This window comes from Pongo abelii, chromosome 7 (assembly GCF_028885655.2).
Source record: "Pongo abelii isolate AG06213 chromosome 7, NHGRI_mPonAbe1-v2.0_pri, whole genome shotgun sequence".
Taxonomy (NCBI): Eukaryota; Metazoa; Chordata; class Mammalia; order Primates; family Hominidae; genus Pongo; species Pongo abelii.
In genome coordinates, this window is record NC_071992.2 from 118361430 (window position 1) to 118385842 (window position 24413).

A 24413-nucleotide genomic window follows, 5' to 3' on the forward strand; every position below is an offset into this window, starting at 1 on the left:
TCATAGTAAAGAACTAATCGCTAGCTCACGTTTCAATCTTTAAGTCTCAGAATACATCAAATATTTTACATTTCCTAAACAATGCACCTAATCAATCACCTGACTATATAAGTAATACTAGTGATGTCAAAGAAACACATTTATATTGACTTGCCTTGTGATTCTGACCTAGATGCTTTTAAGGGGGCCTCTGTGATGTTAAACCAACTGTCGAGTTCAATAATTCCCTCAGGGAATTGTTTGTTAGTAGTTACGCTTCCATAATATGTATTATTCTGTCCAATGCCATAAATGTTAAGTACTTATAGTTTGTTTAAGAAAAGTCTGATACCATGTATTTGAAAACATTCATAGTACCCAAATATCTTTCTAAATAATTATGCTTTACTATTATCATTTTTCCTAATGATCACAGTGGTTTAAAAGAAATCCATAAAAAATAAAAATAAAAAAATAAAAAGAAATCCATAAATTATTTGATACTTCTCCCATCAAGAGGTAGAGTCTAATTACTCTTCTTCATACATAAGCTAGCCTGATGACTTGCTTCTCGCAAAGGTAATGAGGCAGAAGTGATGCTGCAAAACTTCTAAGGTTAGGTCACAAAAAGGAATTCCAGCCTGGTTTTATTTCTTGGGATGCATACCTTTGAAACTCTGAGCTACCATGTTAAGAACTCTGGCTAATCGAAGTCTCCATGTTAAAGAGACTACACAGATAGAGATGCCTAAGGAATCCCAGCTGTTGCAGACCCCAGTTGTTTGAGTCTTTAAATGAAGAAGCCTTCTAGATGACTCCAGCATTTGACTGCAACTACATGAGAAACATAGAGTAAGAACCACCTAGTAAGTACTGTCAATTCCCAGAAGAGATAATAATAATGTATGATTGTTGTTTTACCCATTAAGTTTGGGTTGGTTTACTGACCAGCAATAAAAAATCAGGATGATGAACAAAAAAAGAACCTCAACATTTTCTTGGGCCCTGGCTCCACTGGTATATGACTAAAGCCTCATTTATGCTTCATCTTTACTATCTTCCTTACCATCTTCCTTCTACTGCACTACATTTAAAAAACAAATTTTCTTCCTATTAATATTAAGGATTTTTTTTTTTTTTTTTTTTGAGACGGAGTCTCCTCTGTCGCCCAGGCTGGACTGAAGTGGCACAATCTCGGCTCACTGCAAGCTCCGCCTCCCGGGTTCACACCATTCTCCTGCCTCGGCCTCCCAAGTAGCTGGGACTACAGGTGCCTGCCACCACGCCTGGCTAATTTTTTGTATTTTTAGTAGAGACGGGGTTTCACCGTGTTAGCCAGGATGGTCTTGATCTCCTGACCTCGTGATCCACCCGCCTCGGCCTCCCAAAGTGTTGGGATTACAGGCATGAGCCACCGCGCCCAGCCAAGAAGGATTATTTTTTAAAAAACAAAAAACTTTCTGTTAATTTACATCTATGAACTTCCTTCAACATTTATTTCAAATACTTATTTACAAATCTATTTAACCATAGACTCATCTGAATAGTACATGTTTGCTCAAAATAAAAGCCAATCCTTATGTAGCATCAAGAAGCAACACTTTGGGCCAGGCATGGTGGCTCACACCTGTAATCCCAGTACTTTGGGAGGCTGAGGTGGGCAGATCACTTGAGGTCAGGAGTTGAAGACCAACAGGCCAAAATGGTGAAACCCCATCTCTACTAAAAATACAAAAATTAGCCTAGCGTGGTGGCAGGCGCCTGTAATCCCAGCTACTCGGAAGGCTGAGCTGAGATCGTGCCATTGCACTCTAGCCTCGGCAACAGCAAGACTCTGTCTCAAAAAAAAAAAAAAAAAAAAAGCCACACTTTTATATATACAACTGACAGGCCAACTCTCAACAATCACACCTGGTAATGTATACTGATAGAATATTATTTCCTCATCCCTGCAGTCAGGAGAGCGCATAAGGAAACAAAAGTTGACAAAGCCAAAACCCTCACCAACCATTAATCTCTTAGAAAAATAGTCTCCAAACATCCCTGTAAATTTAACAAGTGCACAAACTGGCCTATTGCTTCCACATCTTTTGAAGCTAAGCCACTGCTAGTCATAGGATGTTAATCTGACAATACCATGTAATCCAACGCAAAATATTTGCAAAATGAAGTTGCGAATCTTGCAAAAGGTACAAGACTTCATGAGGTCTAGAGAAAGCAATGTTGAGAAATTCAACAAAACGTACATACACGCCAGTGACAACAAACAAACATATAAACAGACCAATTAAAAGACAATGAATATCAAGGCTGGGTGTGGTGGCTCGCCCCTGTGATCCCAACACTTTGGGAGGCCGAGGCGGGAGAATCCCTAGAGCCCAAGAGTTTAAGATCAGCCTGGGCACCACAGTGAGACCCCATCTCTACTTCAAAGGCCGAGGTGGGAGAATCACTTCAGCCTGGGAGGTTGATGCTGCAGTGTACAGTGATGGTGCCACTGCACTCCATCCTGGGTAGCAGAGCAAGACCCTGTCTCAAAGAAAAGAAAACTGAAAGTGACAATTGTGCTTTAACATAGAATGTCAACATCAAATGATTACATGTAGCCCTTGGAAAAACCACAAATATGTTTGTAAAAATTACTCCATGATAAAATTCAAATGAAACCAAATGCAGCATGTGAACTTTGACTGAACTCTGGTTTAAAAATTCCCACTATTATACACAGACATTTTGAGGACAGGTGGAGAAAAATGAATATACGCTGAGTATTGGATGATATTAGGGAATTTTTGTTAATTTCCTATGAAGTGTGATAATGGTAAAGTGGCTATATAGAAAAAGGAGAAAAAGGTTCATATTTAGAAGATACAAGCACATGCATTTAAAAATGAAGTACTACAATGACCGCAACTTTCAAATAGTTCTAAGTTATTTACATACACACATATTTTGCAAATATAGCAAAATCTTAGTAAGTTAGGCAGGAATATCATCACCCTTATTCAGCCAAGAAGTTACAGAAGATACATCCTCCTCCATCTACAATCCTTAGGATTAAAGGTTTTCTTATAAAAGGGAGGAGGGAAATATGTCAGAAGCGTTCAAACCACAGCAAATCCATCCTGAATTGTAGACGCTGGTTAAAGTAAGGCTGGGACCTACTAGGCCGCGTTCCCAGACGGTTATAGGCATTCTAAGTCACAGGATGAGATAGAAGGTCAGCACAAGACATAGGTCATAAAGACCTTGCTGATAAAACAGGTAGCAGTAAAGAAGCCAGTTAAAACCCACCAAAACTGAGAGGGCAATGTAAGAGACCTCTGGTAGTCCTCACTGCTATACTCCCAACAGTGCCATGACAGTTTACAAATACGATGGCAACATCAGGAAGTTACCCCATATGGTCTAAAAACGGGAGGAACCCTCAGTTCCTAGTAATTGCCTACCCCCTTCCCAGAAAAACTCATGAATAATCCCTATTATTAAGATCAGAAAATAACATTCTATCAGTATATGTTACCAGTGTGATTGTTGAGAGTTGGCCTGTCAGGTGTATTATTTACTAGGGTATATGCTATTGTTTAGCACATAATCAAGAAATAACCATAAAAATTAGCAATCAGCAGCCTTTGGGGACTGCTCTGCCTATGGAGTAGCCATTCTCTATTCCTTTACCTTTACAATAAACTTGCTTTCACTCAAAAAAAAAAAATTTACTGAATCTAGAAGTTATTATCTACCTTCTAAAAGGTTATCCAGATAATTCATAGTTCATTCTTTCAATTCTTCTGCATGTTTGAAAATGTTTACAATGGAATACTGGAAAAAACAAAAATAAAAATCTCACTAAAGCTACACAAACACACACACACCTCCCAGTCAAGAATCTCCATTTAAGGAAGGCCTCCTAAAGAAAATACAGGAAAAAAAAAAAAAAAAGGTAAAGTTATAATGTGCTCTCCTTCAATGTTATCAGGACTATTAGATACCAAAAAAAAAACTTCCAAACACTTCATTCATTCTTTATCCTAAAGATCAGAATATAGTGACAAGAACTAGTTTTTATAAAAATACAGGATTCTGCTTAGTTTTGAAGTTCAAATTAATTTAATAGAGATATATGCTAATGTACCTCAGGCACTACAGACGCAAAGGCAACAATGAGCCTGTTATCAAAGAGGTCTCCCCACAGCTCTCCCAGATGACACTCACAAGCACAAACTGAAGGAAGAGCAAGTTTAAAGAGGAGCACTGCACCAAAGATAAGAATGTGTAATAAATCACTTAAAGATACTACAAAGAATAGTAGTTCAACGGGCTTTCCCATCATTTTCAACTGATTACAATTTTTAATAAGACACTTCAAATAGATAAAATGTATGAAAATTAAACACTACATATTTCAAAAGTGCTTCATGCAAAATCTTGTCACTAGAATGTGAACCCCACAGGGGCAGACATTTTTGCCTGTTTTCCTGGCTGATGCAGTCCAAGTGTCTGGCCCAAAACAAGCCCTCAGTAAATTATTTGTTGACTAACAATGAATGAATGAAACTTTCAGTCAATTTTTTTTAAATGCCTTATGGGAATCTTCATTTATATTTAAGTTATGATGAAAATTCTGGTCAATTTACTAGGGGAAAAAAGGGCTTAAATTTTACTACAATTTTTTTACAAGTTGTCTTCTCCCAGAGTTAATCCTGAATGTAAAAACGGAAACAACAGGCAGTGGTTCATGCTAGTAATCCCAGCACTTTGGGAAGCCAAGACGGGCGGATCACGAGGTCAAGAGTTCGAGACCAGCATGGCCAACATGGTGAAACCCTGTCTCTACTAAAAATACAAAAAATTAGCCAGGCATCGTAGCACACGCCTGTAAGTCCCAGCTACTCAGGAGGTTGAGGCAGGAGAATCGCTTGAACCTGGGAGGCGGAGGTTGCAATGAGCCGAGATCATGCCACTGCACCCCAGTCAGGGGGACAGAGCAAAGTTTCTTTTAAGAAGTTTCTAGAGCCAGGCATGGTGGCTCATGCCTGTAATCCCAGCGCTTTGAGAGGCTGAGGAAGGTGGATCACTTGAGGCCAGGAGTTCGAGACCAGCCTGGCCAGCATGGAGAAACTCCATCTCTACTAAAAATACAAAAATTAGCCGAGGATGGTGGCACACGCCTGGAGTCCCAGCTGCTCTGGAGGCTGAGGCACAAGAATTGCTTGAACCAGGGAGGCGGTGGTTGCAGTGAGCCAAGATCCTGCCACTGCACTCCAGCCTGGGCAACAGAGCAAGACTCTGTCTTAAAAAATAACAACAAAAAGTTTCTAGAGGAAAAAATATTTTAGATGAAACTAAATTACTATTCTTTATTCAATGATTTTCAAGTTCTTATTTTAGGTGAATAGTTAAATAAGCTAAAACACTTTCCTAGGAATTTATTCTTTTTCTTTTTCTTGAGACGGACTCTCACTCTCGCCCAGGCTGGAGTGCAGTGGCACAGTCGGCTCACTGCAACCTCTGCCTCCCAGGTTCAAGCCATTCTCCTGCCTCAGCTTCCTGAGTAGCTGGGATTACAATCGCACACCACCACGTCTAGCTAATTTTTGTATTTTTAGTAGAGACAGGGTTTCACCATTTTGGTCAGGCTGGTCTCTTAACTCCTGACCTCATCATCTGTCCGCCTTGGCCTCCCAAAGTGCTGGGGTTACAGGCGCAAGCCACTGCGTCTGGCCAGAATTTATTCTTTTTCTATTATTAAAATAATATATACTCATATACAGAAGTATATAAAATACAAAATCATATCAGGAAATATCAAAAGTAATCAACCATAACCCAGAGCCAAGTACATCATCATTTTGTTTTAGCACTTATGAAACTTTAGTCTTTACCACAGTTAATATCATAGACTTTTTCACCTCTTAGATAAAAAAAACACATTGTCTTTTATTCAGCTCCGTGATTCTACTGGTCTCTCTGAAAGATCTGCAGTTTTTTTCCCAATAACAGTGAGGCATTTGAACTGAATCATCCATTCAAGCTTGATCATCTTCATTAACAATAGCAAACACCAGCAACTTGGCTGGGGAGAGGTGAAGTACATTCTTTGTAGCCACGAAATCAAGCAACTTGCCTACACGGAAAATGGAATTCACACCCCTTAGTGCACTGGTTCCATTACTCTATGCCTAACCAACTACATTAACCAGTTATGGCCAATTTATGGCCTAGCACATCATATTTACTTGATCATGATATGACTAAAGTCATTATTGAAGATAATCAACAAGGTATCCTTTTCTACAAGAAAATTATTCAACTGACTTGAAACTCTATGTACTCATCAGTCTAAGCATTCTGGGCTTCTTTTAGTTCCTCAAATACACAGCAGTCTCTCACCTTAGGGTCTCCACATGTGCTGTTCCTTCTGCCTAGAGAGCTCTTCCAGTTCTTAACACCTTGTCCTACGTCCTACATCCTACATCCTACAGCTCTCCCACCAGCCTCTCTCAGCCTACCTCCTTTTCATTCACTATCCTTATTCTCATTTTCAACACTTCTTCAGGTAAGCTTTTCCCCTGCCCGAGACTGAACTGGTGCTTCTAATGAAGAATCCTGAACTTTCCCTTTTCACTGTACTTGTCACACTGTCCTGTAATTGTCTCTTTTTCATGAACCAAACACCACCACCGGACACCCAAGACTAGAATTGACAGGCAGCAGACGCCCCCAAACCTTGCTGAATAAACACTCTTTTAATGATTTCACATATATATATATTTATATATATACACACACACACACCTGTTTAGATACATATACACAGTGTATTCATATTTATAATTACATATATACACAAACACATACACACGAACAGTGTGTGTTCACATTAATATATAATTACATACACACACACACACAGAAAAACAAGTAACTTCCTCTACCCTTTTCAAAGGAAAAGCAACAAGGCTAAGTTAATGTAGGGTGGAGTCTTTGCCACTTATCATCTAAGCACTCCAGCCCTCAGTTTCCTCAGCTATAAAATAAAATCCTAAAATCGTCCTTGGTGTAAAGTTTTGATGAACATCTCAAAACATTCTATTCAGCAGTGTCAAGTTACAAGGTAATATCTATTACAGTCTAATACACAGAACAATGGGTTTCCTGGAAAACAGAAGTTAAAAAGTTTCTCATTGAGCACGTGGCAGTACTAGGACCTACTAAACAGCATTCCCAAAAAACAAGAGCAACACTCTTAATCCATTAGAAATCAAAGGTAAACAAACATTTTCAACTCAGAAGGTGATATGCCATCATCAATGCGCTTTTGCTTTATCATATACTTGATAAAGCTGCACTCCAGCCTGAGTGACAGAGTGAGACTCCATGTCAAAAATAAAATCAAATAAAGGGGGAAGGGGTGGGGGAGCAATACAGAAGACCTGGGGATGTTTTTTAAGAGCTCCTCTTCAGTTAAACTAATCAGATAGCAAGAGCTTAGAAAGCTCTATTTTCTGTCCACTACTCCTAAATACCTATTAGAATAAGTACAAAAAAAGTAGATGAGCAGGTCTGAGGCAGGAAATAAAAATCAAACCTTAAAATGGCAGAACTGGCCAACATATATCAAATGTAACTCATAAAACAATATCTATAGCTCTACAGTCACACAGATTCAAGGCTGAAATGAACTTTCAGACATTAAATACACCTCATCTTACAATTGAGTAAAATGAAACTCACTGCATGAAAATGATTATGTGACTGTTTAGCGGAATGACCAAGCCTCCTAACTCCAACTCTATAGTCTTTCCAGTTCTCAGAGCTGTCTTCCATAGGGCCTGTCTGTGGTAGGTACACAATATCTTTCGGATACACAGTATCACTTTTCAAATTCTGCAAGAATTGCTTGATAATTAGTATCAATATCATCAAACAAACTTTCCAAAGATATATAAAATTTTATTACAAAACTTAACAGCTATATCTAAATTCAAATATATATATATATATAAAATATGTATTTTTTTTTCTTGAGACGGAGTCTCGCTCTGTCACCAGACTGGACTGCAGTGGTGCGATCTCAGCTCACTGCAACCTCCGACTCCCCGGTTCAAGCGATTCTCCTGCCTCAGCCTCCCAAGTAGCTGGGATTACAGGCACACGCCACCACACCCAGCTAATTTTTTTGTATTTTTAGTAGAGACGGAGTTTCACCTTGTTGGCCAGGATGGTCTCGATCTCCTGACCTCGTGATCTGCCCGTCTCGGCCACCCTAAGTGCTGGGATTACAGGCGTGAGTCACCACGCCCGGCCTGGTCTCATTTTTAAGTATCTCTGTGCAAGCAGCATTTGAAGAGGCCACATAGCCAATCCCAGCCTGTGCACGATGAGCAAACAGACTCTCTGTAAGGCTCAGATATCCTATCTTCCCTCCATCAATGCCTATAAACCAAAATTCACCAAGCTCAAGAAAACTGAAGGAAGAGGATAAACCAGTCCCCACATCCTGCAACGTAGTCTTCAAAGTCCTTCCTACACAACCATTAGATCCTTCTTCCCTATCACTTATATTATCAATTAGCACTTAATTCCTTCTTTACATGTCTGTCTCCTCATCAAACTGAAAGCTCCATGAGGGCAGAGGCCAGCCATCTTTGTATTCCAGTGTATACACAGGTTAGCTGGCAAAGTATTTGTTGTATTGAGTTAAAGAATAAAAATCTAGCCGGGCACGGTGGCTCACGCCTGTAATCCCAGTACTTTGGGAGGCCGAGGCAGACGATCACCTGAGGTCAGGAGTTCAAGATCAGCCTGGCCAATATGCCGAAATCACGTCTCTACCAAAAATACAAAAGATTAGCCAGGCGTGGTGGCGGGCGCCTGTAATCCCAGCTACTCAGGAGGCTGAGACAGAAGAATCGCTTGAACCCAGGAGGTGGAGGTTGCAGTGAGCCGAGATTGCCATTGTACTCCACCCTGGGCTACAAGAGTGAAACTCTCCCACAAACAAAAAAAAAAAATCTTTTTCCCACTTCCCCTGTTCACTTATTTTCCATTCATCAACATAATTAAGTAAAAGAAATCATGGACAATCATAGATTCACAGTTCTTTCTCCGAGTAATTCTATAATATAAAAATCCTTTTCCAAATATTCCATGTTCATGGACTGGAAGAATCAGTATTGTTAAATGTCTATACTACCCAAAGCAATCTATACATTCAATGCAATCTCTATCAAAATACCAATGACATTCTTCACAGAAATAGAAAATACAATCCTAAAATTTATATGGAATCACAGAAGACCCAAAATAGCCAAAGCTATCCTGAGCAAAATAACAAAATTGGAGGAATCACATTGCCTGACTTCAAACTATACTACAGAGCTATAGTAACCAAAAAAGCATGGTACTGGCATAAAAACAGACACACAGACCAGTGGAACAGAAACAAGAACCCAGAAACAAATCCATATATTTACAGTGAACTTATTTTCAACAAAGGTGCCAAGAACATATACTGGGGAAAAAACAGTCTCTTCAATAAATGATGCTCAGAAAATTGGATGTCCATATGCAGAAGAATAAAACTAGACCCGTCTCTCACCATACTCAGAAATCAAATTGAAATGGATTAAACTTAAATCTAAGAGCTCAAAGTTTGAAAATTCCCCCCCAAAAATTGGGGAAACTCTCCAGGACACTGGACTGGGCAAAGATTTCTTGAGTAATACCCTACAAGCACAGGCAACTAAAGCAAAAATGGACAAATGGGATCACATCAAGTTAAAAAGCTTCTGCAGGCTGGGTGCGGTGGCTCATGCCTGTAATCCCAGCACTTTGGGAGGCCAAGGAGGCTAGATCACGAGGTCAGGAGTTCGAGACAAGCCTAGCCAACATGGTCAAACCCTGTCTCTACTAAAAATACAAAAATTAGCTGGGCATGGTGGTGTGCGCCTGTAATCCCAGGTACTCGGGAGGCTAAGGCAGGAGAATCACTTGAACCCAGGAGGCAGAGGTTGCCGTGAGCCGAGATCGCGCCACTGCACTCCACCCTGGGCAACAGAGCAAGACTCCATCTCAAAAAATAAAAATAAAAATAAAAAATAAAAAGCTCTGCAAAGCAAAGAAAACAATCCACCAAGTGAAGAGACAATACACAAAATGGGAGAAAATATTTACAAACTATCCATCTGATAAGGGATTAATAATGAGAATATATAAGGAGCTCAAACAACTTTATAAGAAAAAATCTAATAATCTAATTAAAAATGAGCAAAAGGTCTGAATAGACATTTCTCAAAAGACATATAAATCGCAAACAGGTATATGATGAAAAAAAGCTATTCCCTACCACAATCACAAGAGTATGGAAATAGGAGTTAAAAAAAGACCAAATGATCCAGCCCAACTCTCTCATTTTACAAATGACTTGTATCATTTACTCAAGGTCATATCATCATATGACCAGTTAGTGTTGGATACAAAGAACAAATTCACGATCTTTGCTTACTCCAACTTACATTCTATCTACCACCACATCAGACTGTCTAAAAATGTAAATCACTACATAATATATATTAACTCATCAATTTTTTTTTTTTTTTTTTTTTTTTTTTGAGACAGAGTCTCACTCTGTCACCCAGGCTAGAGTGCAATGGCATGATCTCGGCTTACTGCAACCTCCACCTCCCAGGTTCAAGTGATTCTCCTGCCTCAGCCTCATGAGTAGCTAGGATTACAGGTGCTCGCCACCACACCCGGGTAATTTTTGTACTTTTAGTAAAGACAGGGTTTCGCCACATTGGCCATGCTGGTCTCGAACTCCTGACCTCAGGTGATCGGCCAGCTTCGGCCTCCCAAAGTGCTGAGATTACAGGCGTGAGCCATTGTGCCCACCTATATCTCATCAATTTACAATCACATCTAAAAATGCAAAGTTTTCTTTAAATTATGTCTTCAAATCTATGTTATCTTAGAATAAACAATTTTTGGCTGGGTGCAGTGGCTCACACCTGTAATCCGAACACTTTGGGAGGCGAAAGCGGGTGGATCACGAGGTCAGGAGTTCGAGATCAGCCTGGCCAACATGGTGAAACCCAGTCTCTACTAAAAATACAAAAAATTAGCTGGGCTTGGTGGCAGGCACCTGTAGTCCCAGCTACTCAGGAGGCTGAGGCAGGAGAATTGCTTGAACCCAGGAGGTGGAGGTTGCAGTGAGCCGAGATGGCACCGCTGCACTCCAGCAGCGACAGAGCAAGACTCTGTCTCAGAAAAAAAAAAAAAAAAAAAAAAAAAAAAAAATTCAAAAATGCACATGGGGAAAATGTTTCTATCTCTAGTATTTTGACATGGATGCCAAAAATATCTGGCATAATATGTTACCATTGAAGGAAGTTGGGTGATGGATCCATGGTACCCCTCTGTACCAATTTTGCATCTTCTTTTGAGTCTGTAATTACTTCAAAATAAAAGGTTAGAAAAACAAGCTAGGTGCAGTGGCACTCACCTGTAATCCTAGCTACTTGTCTGTAATCCCAGCTACTCAGGAAGCTGAGGCAAGAGGGCTGCTTGAGCCCAGGAGTTCAAGATCAGCCTAGGCAACACAGCAAGACCCTGTCTCAAACAAAAAGAAAGGTAGAAAAACAATACATGGCATACTCACCTGATGCCACTCCCTGAGCTCGCTAATCTATAACCTCACTCTTCTCCAAGCTTTCCCCAAGCCAGAAAAAGTTCCAAACACTTCTCAACCCAAAGTTTCAGGATGGTTTGGTGTGGCAATTGAAACACACCAGCCATCCCTGGCCTAGCACTTTTTGCACATGAGAAGCACACAAGCATTTACTCAACAAGAAAAACTAATCTAACACTGTTCTCAAACTCTGTGCAGGCAATATCACGGCAAATATTTACCATGCCCAAACTCTACCTTTTGTAGCAGTCTTTCATAGTGCTACTATCTATGGATGAGCCTCATTTCTCCCAACTAGACTGTGACCTTACAAGCACCGAAATGCATTTTAAAAAGCTATCCTTTCAGTATCTCACAGTTGTGTAGAGGACCTAGAATTTATGTAACTTAATCTAAATTTTTCCAATTTCGTCGTTAAAAAAAAAGAAGCGAACAAAAACAAACTACTCTAGCTTAGAGACAGAGAGACACACACAAAATCAAGGAACAGGAAAATATCCTACTCTCAAACAGACAGGTATAAAACCTGTAAGTCGAAGGGGAGAAGGAAGGTTGGCGGCAGTGAAGAGCTGGCAAGTTTGGCCCTATTTGCCATCATCAATCAATGTTAAGACAAAGAAAAGAGGGTAAGAGCCTTTTTACTCAGTGGTCTTAAAGCTTTGCTGCTCCTGATGACAGTCCATCCCATGAGAAGCACTGTTTTAAATCAAGAGACCTCCTAACTGGGAAAAGCCACCACAATCCATGATTTTACTACAATTTGACTAGGTTATGTCACTCATACAATAATTCAATTCAACTGTCAGAAAAACCTTCTACTTTAAAAAAAAAAAAAGCTTAAACATATCATGTCCCCAATCCCCAAAAAATGCTATTACCTCTCAATAATGTCTTAAAATTGACCAAAGGAAGACAAAGACTGAATCTTCATGTCAATTGAAGAAGTTTTTACATTCCCAGAGCCCTCTGAAAAGCAAAGAGACCCTAGGGAAAAGCAAATACCAACTGTCCTCGAGTCCCTGCCACTCTAGAGTTTCATGAAACCAGAAACATTCAGGGATGGTATGGGGTGGCTGCTAATTCCTGTGCTGTACTACAGTACTGACTCCTGTCTCTGCAGGCAAGTGTCATATGTACTCTTCAGTAGCTCTCAGCTCTCAAAAGTAGCAGAAAGATGAACAGATGCCAACGAAATCAGCCCACATGTCATCTCTGACCTGCAAACCATGGCCTGCCAACATACACTACAGAAGTCACTCATTTCTGTTTCTGCATCCTCTAGGCAGTGACAAAATCCTACCAGGAATCGTCTCACGTAGCAGGAATTTGGGTTCATCCTCCTATTGGCAACTCTAGGAGGCAAAAAAAAAAAAAAAAAAGTACTTCCTCCAAAAAACAACTACAGAAACTAAAGGTCCCACTGCCCACACTCCCCCTACTCAATTATTCTCTAATCTATATATAATAATCAGAAGAATACCTGATAAGCAGAAAAAACACAATCACTTAAGGAAAACACCTAAGGATTTCCTGGAGATGAAGACAAGTTTAAACATCACTAGAAATATAAGCCTATTAAGAGAATGAATGTTTAGCCAGGCATGGTGGCTCATGCTTATAATCCGAGCACTTTGGGGGCTGAGGCAGGAGAATCACTTGAGTCTCAGAGTTTGAGACCAGCCTGGGCAACATGGTGAAACCCCATCTCTATGAAAAATACAAAAATTAGCCAGGTGTGGTGGCATGCACCTGTAGTCCCAGCTACCAGGAAAGCTGAGGTGGAAGGACTACCTGAGCCTGGGAGATTGAGATTGCAGTGAGCCAATACTGCATCACTGCACTCCAGGTTGAGTGACAGAGCGAGACCTTGTCTCAAAAAAAAAAGAGAATGAATGTTTATAAACTACACTCGCCCACAATTTCATAAAAATCATTTGATTGCTGATGCTTCCTTAAAAGACTTAAAGTAGGGTTTGTAGAGGCAGATGATGTTACAGAGCAATAACTGGACAAGTTCGAATTACTTCTGGACAAGAAACAAAGCCACTACTACAACATAAGAGAACAGATAATCAGCTGAAAAACCTAATACCCCTCTCCCCAAAGCTTTCCATATAAAACTCTGTTTTCATCATTTAGAAATTAAAATAACCCTACCATATTGTCTGTGCTTTCTTAGCTTTCTCCATCAAATTAACTTCCTAATCTCAAATTTAGCTTTTCTTAAGGCTTAAAAAACCATCTTCCTCCACTTCTCACTTCATAACAAGGAGGCTGTCACGGAAAACACCCAAATGAAATTTCCACCATGTCCCTAAGTAAGAGTCTTGGAGACACAGGTAAGGCCATCTCTGGAGTTCCAGGTTGTCTGTGAGGTAGACCTGGTATCTGAATTCAAGTAAAGACCTGGAGTACCTCATCGCCTGAATTCTAAACAGCAGATTCATGCTGGAGCAGAGCCAATTTCTTGAAACGGCAGGTTCTCGACACTTCTATATCACAGAAATGGAGCCTGAACTCACGGGGAAGAAAATAAAAACTTATCTACTGATCCATTCATCACAGTGCTTTGTAGCCGAGCCACTATCATAATCTTTATAACTAGCAATCTAGAATACAACCATTACATATAATGGAATTCTAAAATATAATCTTTTTACATATACTAGTATGTTTTTTAATTAACATAAAAATTTGCTGTCAAGAAAAATCTAGGTTTTTATTATCAGTGGACTTTTCCTATGAAAAATATTGTGATAAATTGAAGCCAAGAAAAACTTCAGGCCAGCCATGGTGTCTCCTGCCTGTAATCCCAGCATTTTGGGAGGCCAAAGTGGGAAGACAGCTGAGGCCAGGAGTCTGAGACCAGCCTGGGCAACACAGAAAGACCATGTCTCTAATTTTAAAGAAATAAATAAGGCCAGGCACAGTGGTTCATGCCTGTAATCCCAGCACCTTGGAGAGGCTGAGACGGGATAATTGCTTGAGCCCAGGAGTTCGAGACCAGCCTGGGCAACATAGAGAGACTCCATCTCTACAAAAAATTAAAAATTAGCCAGGTGTGGTAATGCAAGCCTGTAGTCCCAGACACTCAGGAGGCTGAGGCAGGAGGATCGCTTGAGCCCAGAAGGTCAAGGCTGCAGTGAGCCATGTTCACATCACTACACTCCAGCCTGGGCAATAGAGTGAAAGCCTGTCTCAAAAAAAATTAAAATAATAAATAAACAAGAAAAAAAAAAAGACTAGAGAATAGCTAGAAAGAGTAAACTACCCAAATTTATATCAGCTAGAAAGCAGATTTAAAAATTGTGGTACAGTCATGAAATAAGTACTACTTTTTTTGTTTGTTTTGAAACAGAGTCTCACTCTGTTGCCCAGGCTGGAATGCAATGGCGCAATCTTGACTCACTGCAACCTCCACCTTCCCAGTTCAAGCAATGAAAATACTACTTTTAATATAAAAGAAGAAACTACTACAAGCTGCAACACAGATCTGTCGCAAAAGCACTGTTCTAAGCAAAAGAAAACAGACACATGATTCCATTTCTATGAAATTCAAAAAGGAAAAGCATTACAGTGAGAGAAAGCAGAACAATGGTTGCTAGGTAGCCAAGACCTAGCCTAGGGGGAAGTGACTGAAAATACAAAGGGAAACCAGGTAACTTTTTGGGGTGATGAAAATGTTCTGTACCTGGATTGTGGTGGCGGTTACACAACTGTACACATTTGCCGAAATTCATCAAACTGTACACCTAAAATGGGTTAATTTTACTGAATGTAAAGTATAACTCAATAAATATGAAAGAGTCAAAGACATTTTATTAAGTGATACTGTCAGAAATTGAACAAATAACAGTACTTTAGCTGTGCAAGTAACATAAATTGTGTATTTACAAGTAAAATAACATTAAATATTAATACCTTCTTTAATATCCTGACAAAATGACAATGTTACAAAGCATGGTTATCTAAGAATTTATCATATTTCTAATTTTGAAGGGGTTTTGTTACCACTACACTGATTGTCTCAAGAAAGTAATAAGAAATATGATCTCAGAGAATAATTTCTTATAGCCAAGTTCAATTGACTAATACCTCACCTGTCTATTAATTTATGAAAATACTGCAAACTTTTCACGACAATCTTATTTCTCAAGGTGACCCCACGGAAAAATCACTTAATTTCAAGAATCCTGTCTTATCATCATTATCTAACAATTACAAGTGACTGCTGACAAAAAATGCTGTCATACCGGAGGTTAAGAAGTTATAGCACTGAGGCCTGGCACAGTGGCTCAAGCCTGTAATCCCAACATCCTGGTAGGCTGAGGCAGGTGCACACCTGAGGTCGGGAGTTCGAGACCAGCCTGACCAACATGGTCAAACCCCATTTCCACTAAAAATACAAAATTAGCCAGGCATGGTGGCTCACGCCTATAATCTCAGCTACTTGGGAAGCTGAGGCAGGAGAATCACTTGAACCCGGGAGGTGGAAGTTGCAGTGAGCAGAGATCACACCACTGCACTTGAGCCTGGGCAACAAGAGCAAAACTCCATCTCAAAAAAAAAAAAAGTTATAGCACTGAGCTTTAAGGAACTAAATAATTCCCCAGTGGCCCCTTCTTCTAAGGTTACAATCCAAACAAGTTTCTCTTATTCTACGAATGTCAAATTTTTTAACATGTTAGAACCCAATCAGCTTTATTAAGTAAAATTATCAAAACTGTCAATCAGAAATAAGCGTTTATGAGACAACAGGAAAATGTGGGCAATTTTGTTATTAAGGTTTTTTCAGGTTTTTTTTAAAGGCTTCATATTTTGAAATACACAGTGAATATACAGCAATTAAATTACCTGATAGAGGAGAATAAATGGGGAGAGAGTTGAAATCAGACTGGCCATGAGTTGACAACTGTTGAGACTGGGTGATGGGAACATGGTTGTTCATCATACTATTCTCTCTACTCTTGTATATGCTTAAAATTTTCCAAAATAAAAGGCTTAAAAATAATACTCAGGGAAAAACTTAAAAACCAGTTCTAAAAATAAACCAACAATTCATAACCACAGTGAGCCAAGAGAAGAGGCTATTTTCATTTGACCAGAATGCCAGAGTCAAAATGACAGAAACGTGGATGCTAACTGGAGTCTGTTTTCTTAATTAGAAATATGTATAATATGGGTGAGCACAGTGGCTCCCGCCTGTAATCCCAACACTTTGGGAGGTCTAGGCGGGCAGATCACGAGGTCAGGAGTTCAAGACCAGCCTGACCAACACGGTGAAACCCCATCTCTACTAAAAATACAAAAATTAGCCGGGTATGGTGGCGTGCGCCTGTACTCCCAGCTACTCAGGAGGCTGAGGCAGGAGAATCGCTTGAACCTGGGAGGCGGAGGTTGCAGTGAGCCAAGGTTGCACCAAGATGGCACCACTGCATTCCAGCATGGGTAAGAGAGAGACTCAAAAAACAAAATAAATATGTATGATAAAATGAGGGAGGGGAGACATTAACTACATCCTCCTGTAACATAAAATTGCTCCCTTTAATATACCTTATAAGACCTATGTCCGTGTAACTCAGTCTTCAGCAATTAAATTTTCCTTTGGAAACTACTTCCTAAATAACCTAATTGTCTAATTGTTAGGGAAAAAATCCCTGACCTTTCGTAATTTCACCTATTATTCCTAGTCGTATTCCTGTGTATCCTGTAATTTTCTTCACAAGTGTCTGTTTATTCCTAGGCCTATGATTCAGTCACAGATTTCCTGATTTATAAAATTGCTCTGCCTTTGTTTTGATTTTCTATTTTGCTTGGCTATTCTATACCCTGTTGTTAATCTTACTTAAGCAAATTCATTTAAACATTTTAGTAAGGCCAGACTGTACTTTTCCAATACAATAAATCTAGTATTGCTTTTTTATCGTTTGTTTTTGAGATGGAGTCTTGCTCTGTCACCCAAGCTGGAGTGCAGTGACACAATCTTGGCTCACTGCAACCTCCGCCTCCCAGGTTCAAGCAATTCTCCTGCCTCAGCCTCTTGAGTAGCTGCAACTACAGGCATGCGCCACCACGCCCAGCTAATTTTTGTATTTTTAGTAGAGATGGGGTTTCACCATGTTGGCCAGGCTGGTCTCAAACTTCTGACCTCAGATGATCCGCCCACCTCAGCCTCCCAAAGTGCTGGGATTACAGGCATGAGCCACCACACCTGGCATAATGCATTTGGTATTGCTTTTAGGTAACAATCTCAATAATCAAATGGTGAGATTTTTCACTGATTTGGTGATATGATGCTCTATCCCACACGACCCAATACCTGGGGGGTTTTTTGATTGATTTTTTTTGTTTTTTTGTTTTTTGGTGCAGCACAATAAAATTTCAAGCAGCTTTCAACTATTACAACCTCTACTCACCACAACCTTTGTTATGCTTCATATAATCCCTGGCATATTTTCTGGCTCCTACTGAGAGAGTGAAGATATGCCTGAGTCTTTAAAACCTCAAAGTTCTTAATAAACATAATGAGCACTCACTGAATGCCAAGACTTGTGCAAAAACACATTTTCTATGCCAACACTATCCAAGAGAACTTTCAGTGATGATGGCACTGCTCTGTATCTGCACTGTCCAATGTGGTAGTGAGTAGCTACGTGGGGCTACAGTGCACTTAAAATGTGACTAGCTACGGATGAAGTGACTTAAATTTTTATTTAATTTTAATTAATCTTAATTAATTTTTTTTTTTTTTTTTGAGACAGAGTCTTGCTCTGTCACCCAGGCTGGAGTGCAGTGGCACAATCTCGGCTCACTGCAACCTCTGCCTCACGGGCTCAAGCTCTGTCTCATGGGCTCAAGCAATTCTCCTGCCTCAACCTCTTGAGTAGCTGGGATTACAGGCGTCCACCACCACATCCGGCTAATTTTTGTATTTTTAGCAGAGACGGGGTTTCACCGTGTTGGCCAGGCTAAGGGGTCTTAAACTCCTGACCGCAAGTGATTTGCCCACCTCAGCCACCCAAAGTGCTGGGATTACAGGTGTGAGCCACTGGCCGGGCCTTAATCTTAAATAGTCATGTTTTAAAAATTAAGAATATATATCGTGGCCAGGCACATTGGCTCATGCCTGTAATCCCAGCATTTTGGGAGGCTGAGGCAGATGAATCACCTGAGGTTAGGTTCAAGAGCAGCCTAGCCAACATGACGAAACCCCATCTCTACTAAAAATACAAAAATTAGCCAGACATAGTGGTGTGCGTCTGTAATCCCAGCTACTTGGGAGGCTGAGGAGGGAGAATCGCTTGAACCCGGGAGGTGGATGTTGCATTGAGCCGAGATCAGGCCACTGCCTCCAGCCTAGGAGACAAAGCAAAACTGTGTCTCAAAAAAGAAAAAAAAAAAAGAATGTATATTGCTTGAAACATTCTTCATAAAAGTCATTTCCACTTATTTTTACAACTAAATGCATTGAAGATCATCTAGGATGGGCTTCCTTAACCTTAGCACAACTGACATTTTGGACCCCGTAATTCTTTGTTGTGGGGGCTATCCTATGCATTATAGGATGTTTAGCAGCATCTCTGGCCTCCATCCACTAGAGGCCAGTAGCAATGCCCCAGCTGTGACAATAAAAAAATGTCTCCAGACACTGCCCAATAAGGGGAGGGGGTTGGGTGTGGAAGGTGCAAAATCACACCAAGCTGAGAAGTACTAATCTAGAACTAAGAGTCGATTCTACTCTCAATGCTAAGGATATTCTAGGGCAACTTTTTTGAGTTCCTGCTTTGCTATCTGGAAACCAGACAACACATAAAAAGTTAAAAGTAACCATCTCTTCGTAATGTTTTCCACAGAATCCACATTATAATATTGATCTTTTCCCATCCACTGTCTCAACTGTTCCTCCCTGACCTTGAGGAGAGTGCTACACCTAATTCAGAGATTGATGTGAGGGGTTCTAAGAGGTTAAATGACTAGGCTACCAGCACAGAGTTTGAAACTCCCGTCTATAGTATCTTACCTTGAGTTATGACACCTGAAAGGGAAACTCCTTAGAGAAAAATCCTTTTGATATGACAATCTCAATAAAGACTGTTTATGATTGCATAATACATTGTAATGCCAAAAGGCAAATCTCACAGGAAAATTCCACATACAGACAAGCAATAAGAACTGGTTTGTTTTGTAACTAACCTGCATCTTGAGGAATAATTCAGGACAAGGACAATAAATGCCATAACCACATCACCTTAAGAAGACCTATCCTAACCTAGTACCAAGAAAAGGTTAAGATGGTCAGCCTCTGAAAAAAAGGCATAAACCAATTAGGAGCCCTGGAGAGAGCAGTTGAGGGGAAAATGGAATCAAAACTCTAAGACAGGTGGCCACACTGCCTGAAGGCTGGGATGTCTGAGACAGCAGAACCATTCTGGAATACGAGCCACGTGAAGTGGAATGGAGCCCTGGACTTTAAAAAAAAAAAAAAGTCAGAAGACCCATCAGGTGGACCTCAGCTGTCTCTCAGTAGCTGTACCCCTGCATAAACACTGTAAATCTCTGTGCCTATTTTTTCAGCTCATTAGTGAGGCACTTTCCAGGCTATTAGTGAGGCAGGCCTTTCCAGCTCTCCCCCCAAGCTCGAAGAACCACATTCTTTATATTGTTTTACTGTTTCTCTGAGACAATGGTTTAAGCAGGAACATAGTAATAACTCAAGAAATCCACTGGAAAGGAGATCAAAATGTCCAAAGTATCTGAGCACTGAATGGTTTCAATTCAGCTCAATGAATATTTGCTTGAGGGCCCAGCATTCTGTGCCAGGGACCTTGTAATCATTCTGGGAAGTCACAGCCAACATCCTCCTCTTTCCACCCCAGCCATCCCCACCTGTATTTGTCAATTTCATCCTGGCATCATTATTATTCATTATTGGCATGTCTGAAAACACAAATTATGAAAAAAAGATACTTTTTTATGCTTTGTACATTTTAGACACTTGAGACATGAGACTATGATGCTGAACAAAATATTTGACTTTTTAACAGGATGTGGGTAAAGAAAGAAAACGTATTTGGAGAAGAAAACACTACTGTTTTGAGGACCAAGTTTTCTTCAACTGAGCAATTTATTTGCAGTACCATTCTGCCTGTCTAATCTTACTACTTTTAGTCCAAAGTATAAAGTCTATCTATTTACACCCTTTTCATACATAACTATGATTATATTTGTGACTCTCATACATTTCTCATAATAAAAAATGTCAAGCTACAGTAGCAGTCTCTTTTTTATTGCCCAAACTTACTAAAACTTGGTAAAGTTTTTATCTTTAGATGAAAATACGCTTATTCTAGTTAATTAAAAGGTTCCAGAAAACCAGTCTCTTTTGGAAACAGATTTTTCTCAAGTGACAGGTTGATCCTATTACTTTACAAGTAGGTATGCAAAAAGGAGCCTTCCTTTTGAAACGGAAACACAGAACAGCTCCTGCCACAAATCAACTACTTCAAAACTTAGGATATGTGCCTATCTTAAATGCTGCCTTCACAAATCTCAAAAGACAAGACATGTTTACCACTACTAGATACAACCATATAGCTCTTTATAATTTCACCTACAGCACCTTTCTATTTTTCAAATATCTGCCACCTTGATGCACATGTTATGACTCAAGTCTACTTTTTTCCTAATTTCATGAAATTAAAAGTCACAATGATCTAAATATTTTTAATGTTGTATAATGATAGAAGAATCCAACAAAGCTGATTGTTTATACTAGGAATGGAAAAAGAAGGGTTAGCATTTAAAAAGATACATTACTTGTAAATTTCTCAAATAGCTGAAGCAAAAGGAATGCTCAAAAATGAATCAAAGTGCCCAACACAACCGCAAAATAGGTTTTGGCATGCACAGTCAACTGAGTAAACTAGTCAGGATTCCTGGTACATAAAGTTAGGACTAATATAGAAAAGATGCCCTACCTCTCTTCTCTCTGGTGCAATTTTCTAAGTAGCAAGACAAGCACTACCAACATGGTTCTATTAATGACCGTAGAGCTATCCTCACTACTACCCTGTTTCTAAATTTTATCAAAAAATTCTTATGTTAATGTCTCAAAAGATCTTTAATGAAGTAAAGTCAGGCTAAGAACCACATAACAAAATGTTAAATAACTTATTTCAGAATTTAAAGGAACCATGTGACAACTCTGAGTAGTTAGTATTTTCAGTAAGTATTTCAAAAGATTCCCAAACATGTTAAATACAATATGGCTACAGCAAAGATTAGGCAAATCCGAACCAAATGCAGAAACTAAACCGCCAGCTCTGGATTTAAAAGCTGTCTGCTCCACTTGAGGCGGTTAGATACACTGACACAAGAGGCCAGTATCTCAGCAGCAAGTTAGGCCTCTTCCTCCCTCTGGGAAGCGCATGACAAATAGGGCATCATGCAACTTAAGTCACCCGGTCACCTAGCAAAAATTCTATCTAACTTCTAAACTTGGGACCAGATGGTCTTCTATACGCAAAAGAAATGTAGAGAGCAGTGAAGTACTGGGAGAGAGGAAGACTTAAAATGCTCCACTTTGTGATCCTGTAAACATTTAGCCCATCATTAGATCTGAGTCTTAGATTCTAAGACATGCTTTAATGGAGGCCTCCCTCAACCTCCTGAGTCTGTTTTCCAACACTGGAACTTTTCCTGCTTTATCTCAGTTCCCTGACAGCATGCGGCACTGCAAATTCAATATCCTAAACTGGCAAGGAACGGTGGCCGAAGAAAGGGAGAAATCCAAACCAAAACAGCCTTCTTATAAAAGACAAAAAAATAAAATAAAATCATAATTCATCCTCCGCCCACAGCAAACCCAACCCAGAAATTTACAGCGTGTTAAGAAAAGCAGCATTGCGAACTGCAAACGTAAGAGTTTCCCTTTGACACTCTACGCACGGTTTTCAGCTGTCAAATTACAACTCAGGAAAACACTATCATTAGAATAGAAAAGGAAACAAAAAAGCTCGCACCACAGGGGCTAGTAGCAGGAGCTGCCAGCACCATTTCAGGAGGAGAGCAAAGGGAATCCAATGCACTTCCCCACCCCCGCTTGAATCCATCTCCTCCTGGGGCAGGCAAACCTCACTGCAGGGGCTCAAATTTAATAATAATAACAATAATCATGGCGCTTCCTCCCTCACTCCCTCCCCCAACTATCACCTCCCCCCCGCTCCCAGCAATCTGCCGGGAATTGGCTTCTCTCCCCAACCCCACCCTGGGATCCCCAGGTCCAGACCACCCCACCGGACACAGCTGCCGGGGGCCCGGGACAAGCCCAGCCCAGCCTACCCCGGGGCCCCTGGCCCCGCTTCTCCTCTTCCCTCTCTTTTTACCTCCACCATCCCCCATCCGCATTGTCTGTCTCAATTCAACTTTGACTAATATGGATTCCTCGGGCCTTGGCCGGGCAGTAATTACCGCCTGCCCCCCGGGAGCCAGAAACCTCCCCCCAATCTCCGCCGAGTTCAACGCCGCTCCTTGCGGGAGGGGGAAGGGGGGTTACAGCGCGCTCTCCAGTCTACACCGCGGGTGCCGTCTACACCGCGCTCCCCCCGCGGCCCCCTGTCCCCGGGATCAGAAGTTTGCCCCGGAAGGAGCCTAGTAGGAGGCAGTAAGGACCCCCGCACCCCACCCCAGCTGGCCGGCCGGCGCGTAAACACCCGCACCCGCCCGGCACGGCCCGTGGGGGAGGGGAGGGAGGGAAGGGCGCCCCTCCCCCCGCGCCCGCCGACCCGCCAGCCCTATTACCTGTCATTGAGCTGGTCCTCGGTGCCCGGCAGCGGGTGAACCACGAAATGGATGGACGTCATGGTGCTTTCCTTCTCGTCCTCCTCCCGAGGGCGGCCCCCTCCCGCTCTCGCCCGCCCCCCAGCCCTCTACCCCTCCCCAAAACCCACAGCCGCCGCCGCCTCCCAGTCCCCAAATGGAGGGAAGCAAATACGCAGGGGCCGCCGCCGCCTCCCTGCCGGGCGTGTGTCCGCGGCCCGGAGGGGCGGGCAGGAGGGCGAATCCACACGCCACCCGCTCCCCCGGCGACAGCGCGGAGTGCGAGGCTGGTGGCCGGGACCAGGGGCGCGCCGCCGGCCAGCGGCAGACGGGCGTTGGGAGAGGGGCGGCTGCTGGCTGCGGGCTAAGGGGACGGTCTGGTCCCGGCGGCGGACGGGGTCGGTACTAGGGGAGGTGGGGAAGGAGGGGAAGGAGATGAGCCCGCACCGCGCGTCACTAGCGAGAAGCCGCCGCCGCCGCCACCAACACCGCCGCCGCCATCTTCACTTCTGCCCCAGTTTCTCCGTCTCGCAGGCTCCGCTCCGGAGCGGCGGGGGAGGGGCAAACGGGAGGAGGAGGAGGGAGGAGACCGGCGGGCGGGGGCGCGGCGGCGAGAGGCGGGGCTCCGGGAAACGGGCGGTAAGGCCCCCTCGATTGGGCGGCTCAACGTTGTCGGGCCACGACGCTGTAAGGCGCGTGCCGATTGGTCCGTTCGACTCCCGAGCCCAGCCCCGCCGGGGGTGGGATGTCTCCAGAGTGAGTGTTCCGGAGAGCACGTGTTAGGGAAGGAGGAGGCTGCGGGCTAACCTGCCGGGAGGGAGGATAAGTGTGTGTCCCAGAGGAGGTGAGGAGGAAGAGGGGTTCTTGTGTTCTTTCGCCCGGATTCCCCTGGGGCAGCCCTAATTATTTGGCGGATCCTTAGGGG

The 24413-nt window shown here is 41.8% G+C and overlaps 1 protein-coding gene across 4 annotated transcripts in view; it reads right to left on the reverse strand.

The window, feature by feature from the left end:
- Nucleotides 1–23902, reverse strand: part of UBR5 (ubiquitin protein ligase E3 component n-recognin 5) — a 153875-nt gene extending 129973 nt beyond the window's left edge. For all 4 annotated transcript variants that reach the window (XM_024250780.3, XM_024250779.3, XM_024250778.3 and 1 more), the window contains exon 1: nt 23471–23902. In XM_024250780.3, coding sequence (XP_024106548.1) covers nt 23471–23532 — 62 coding nt within the window. In that variant the 5' untranslated portion in view covers nt 23533–23902. The remainder of the gene's footprint in view (nt 1–23470) is intronic.
- Nucleotides 23903–24413: the final 511 nt, after the last annotated feature.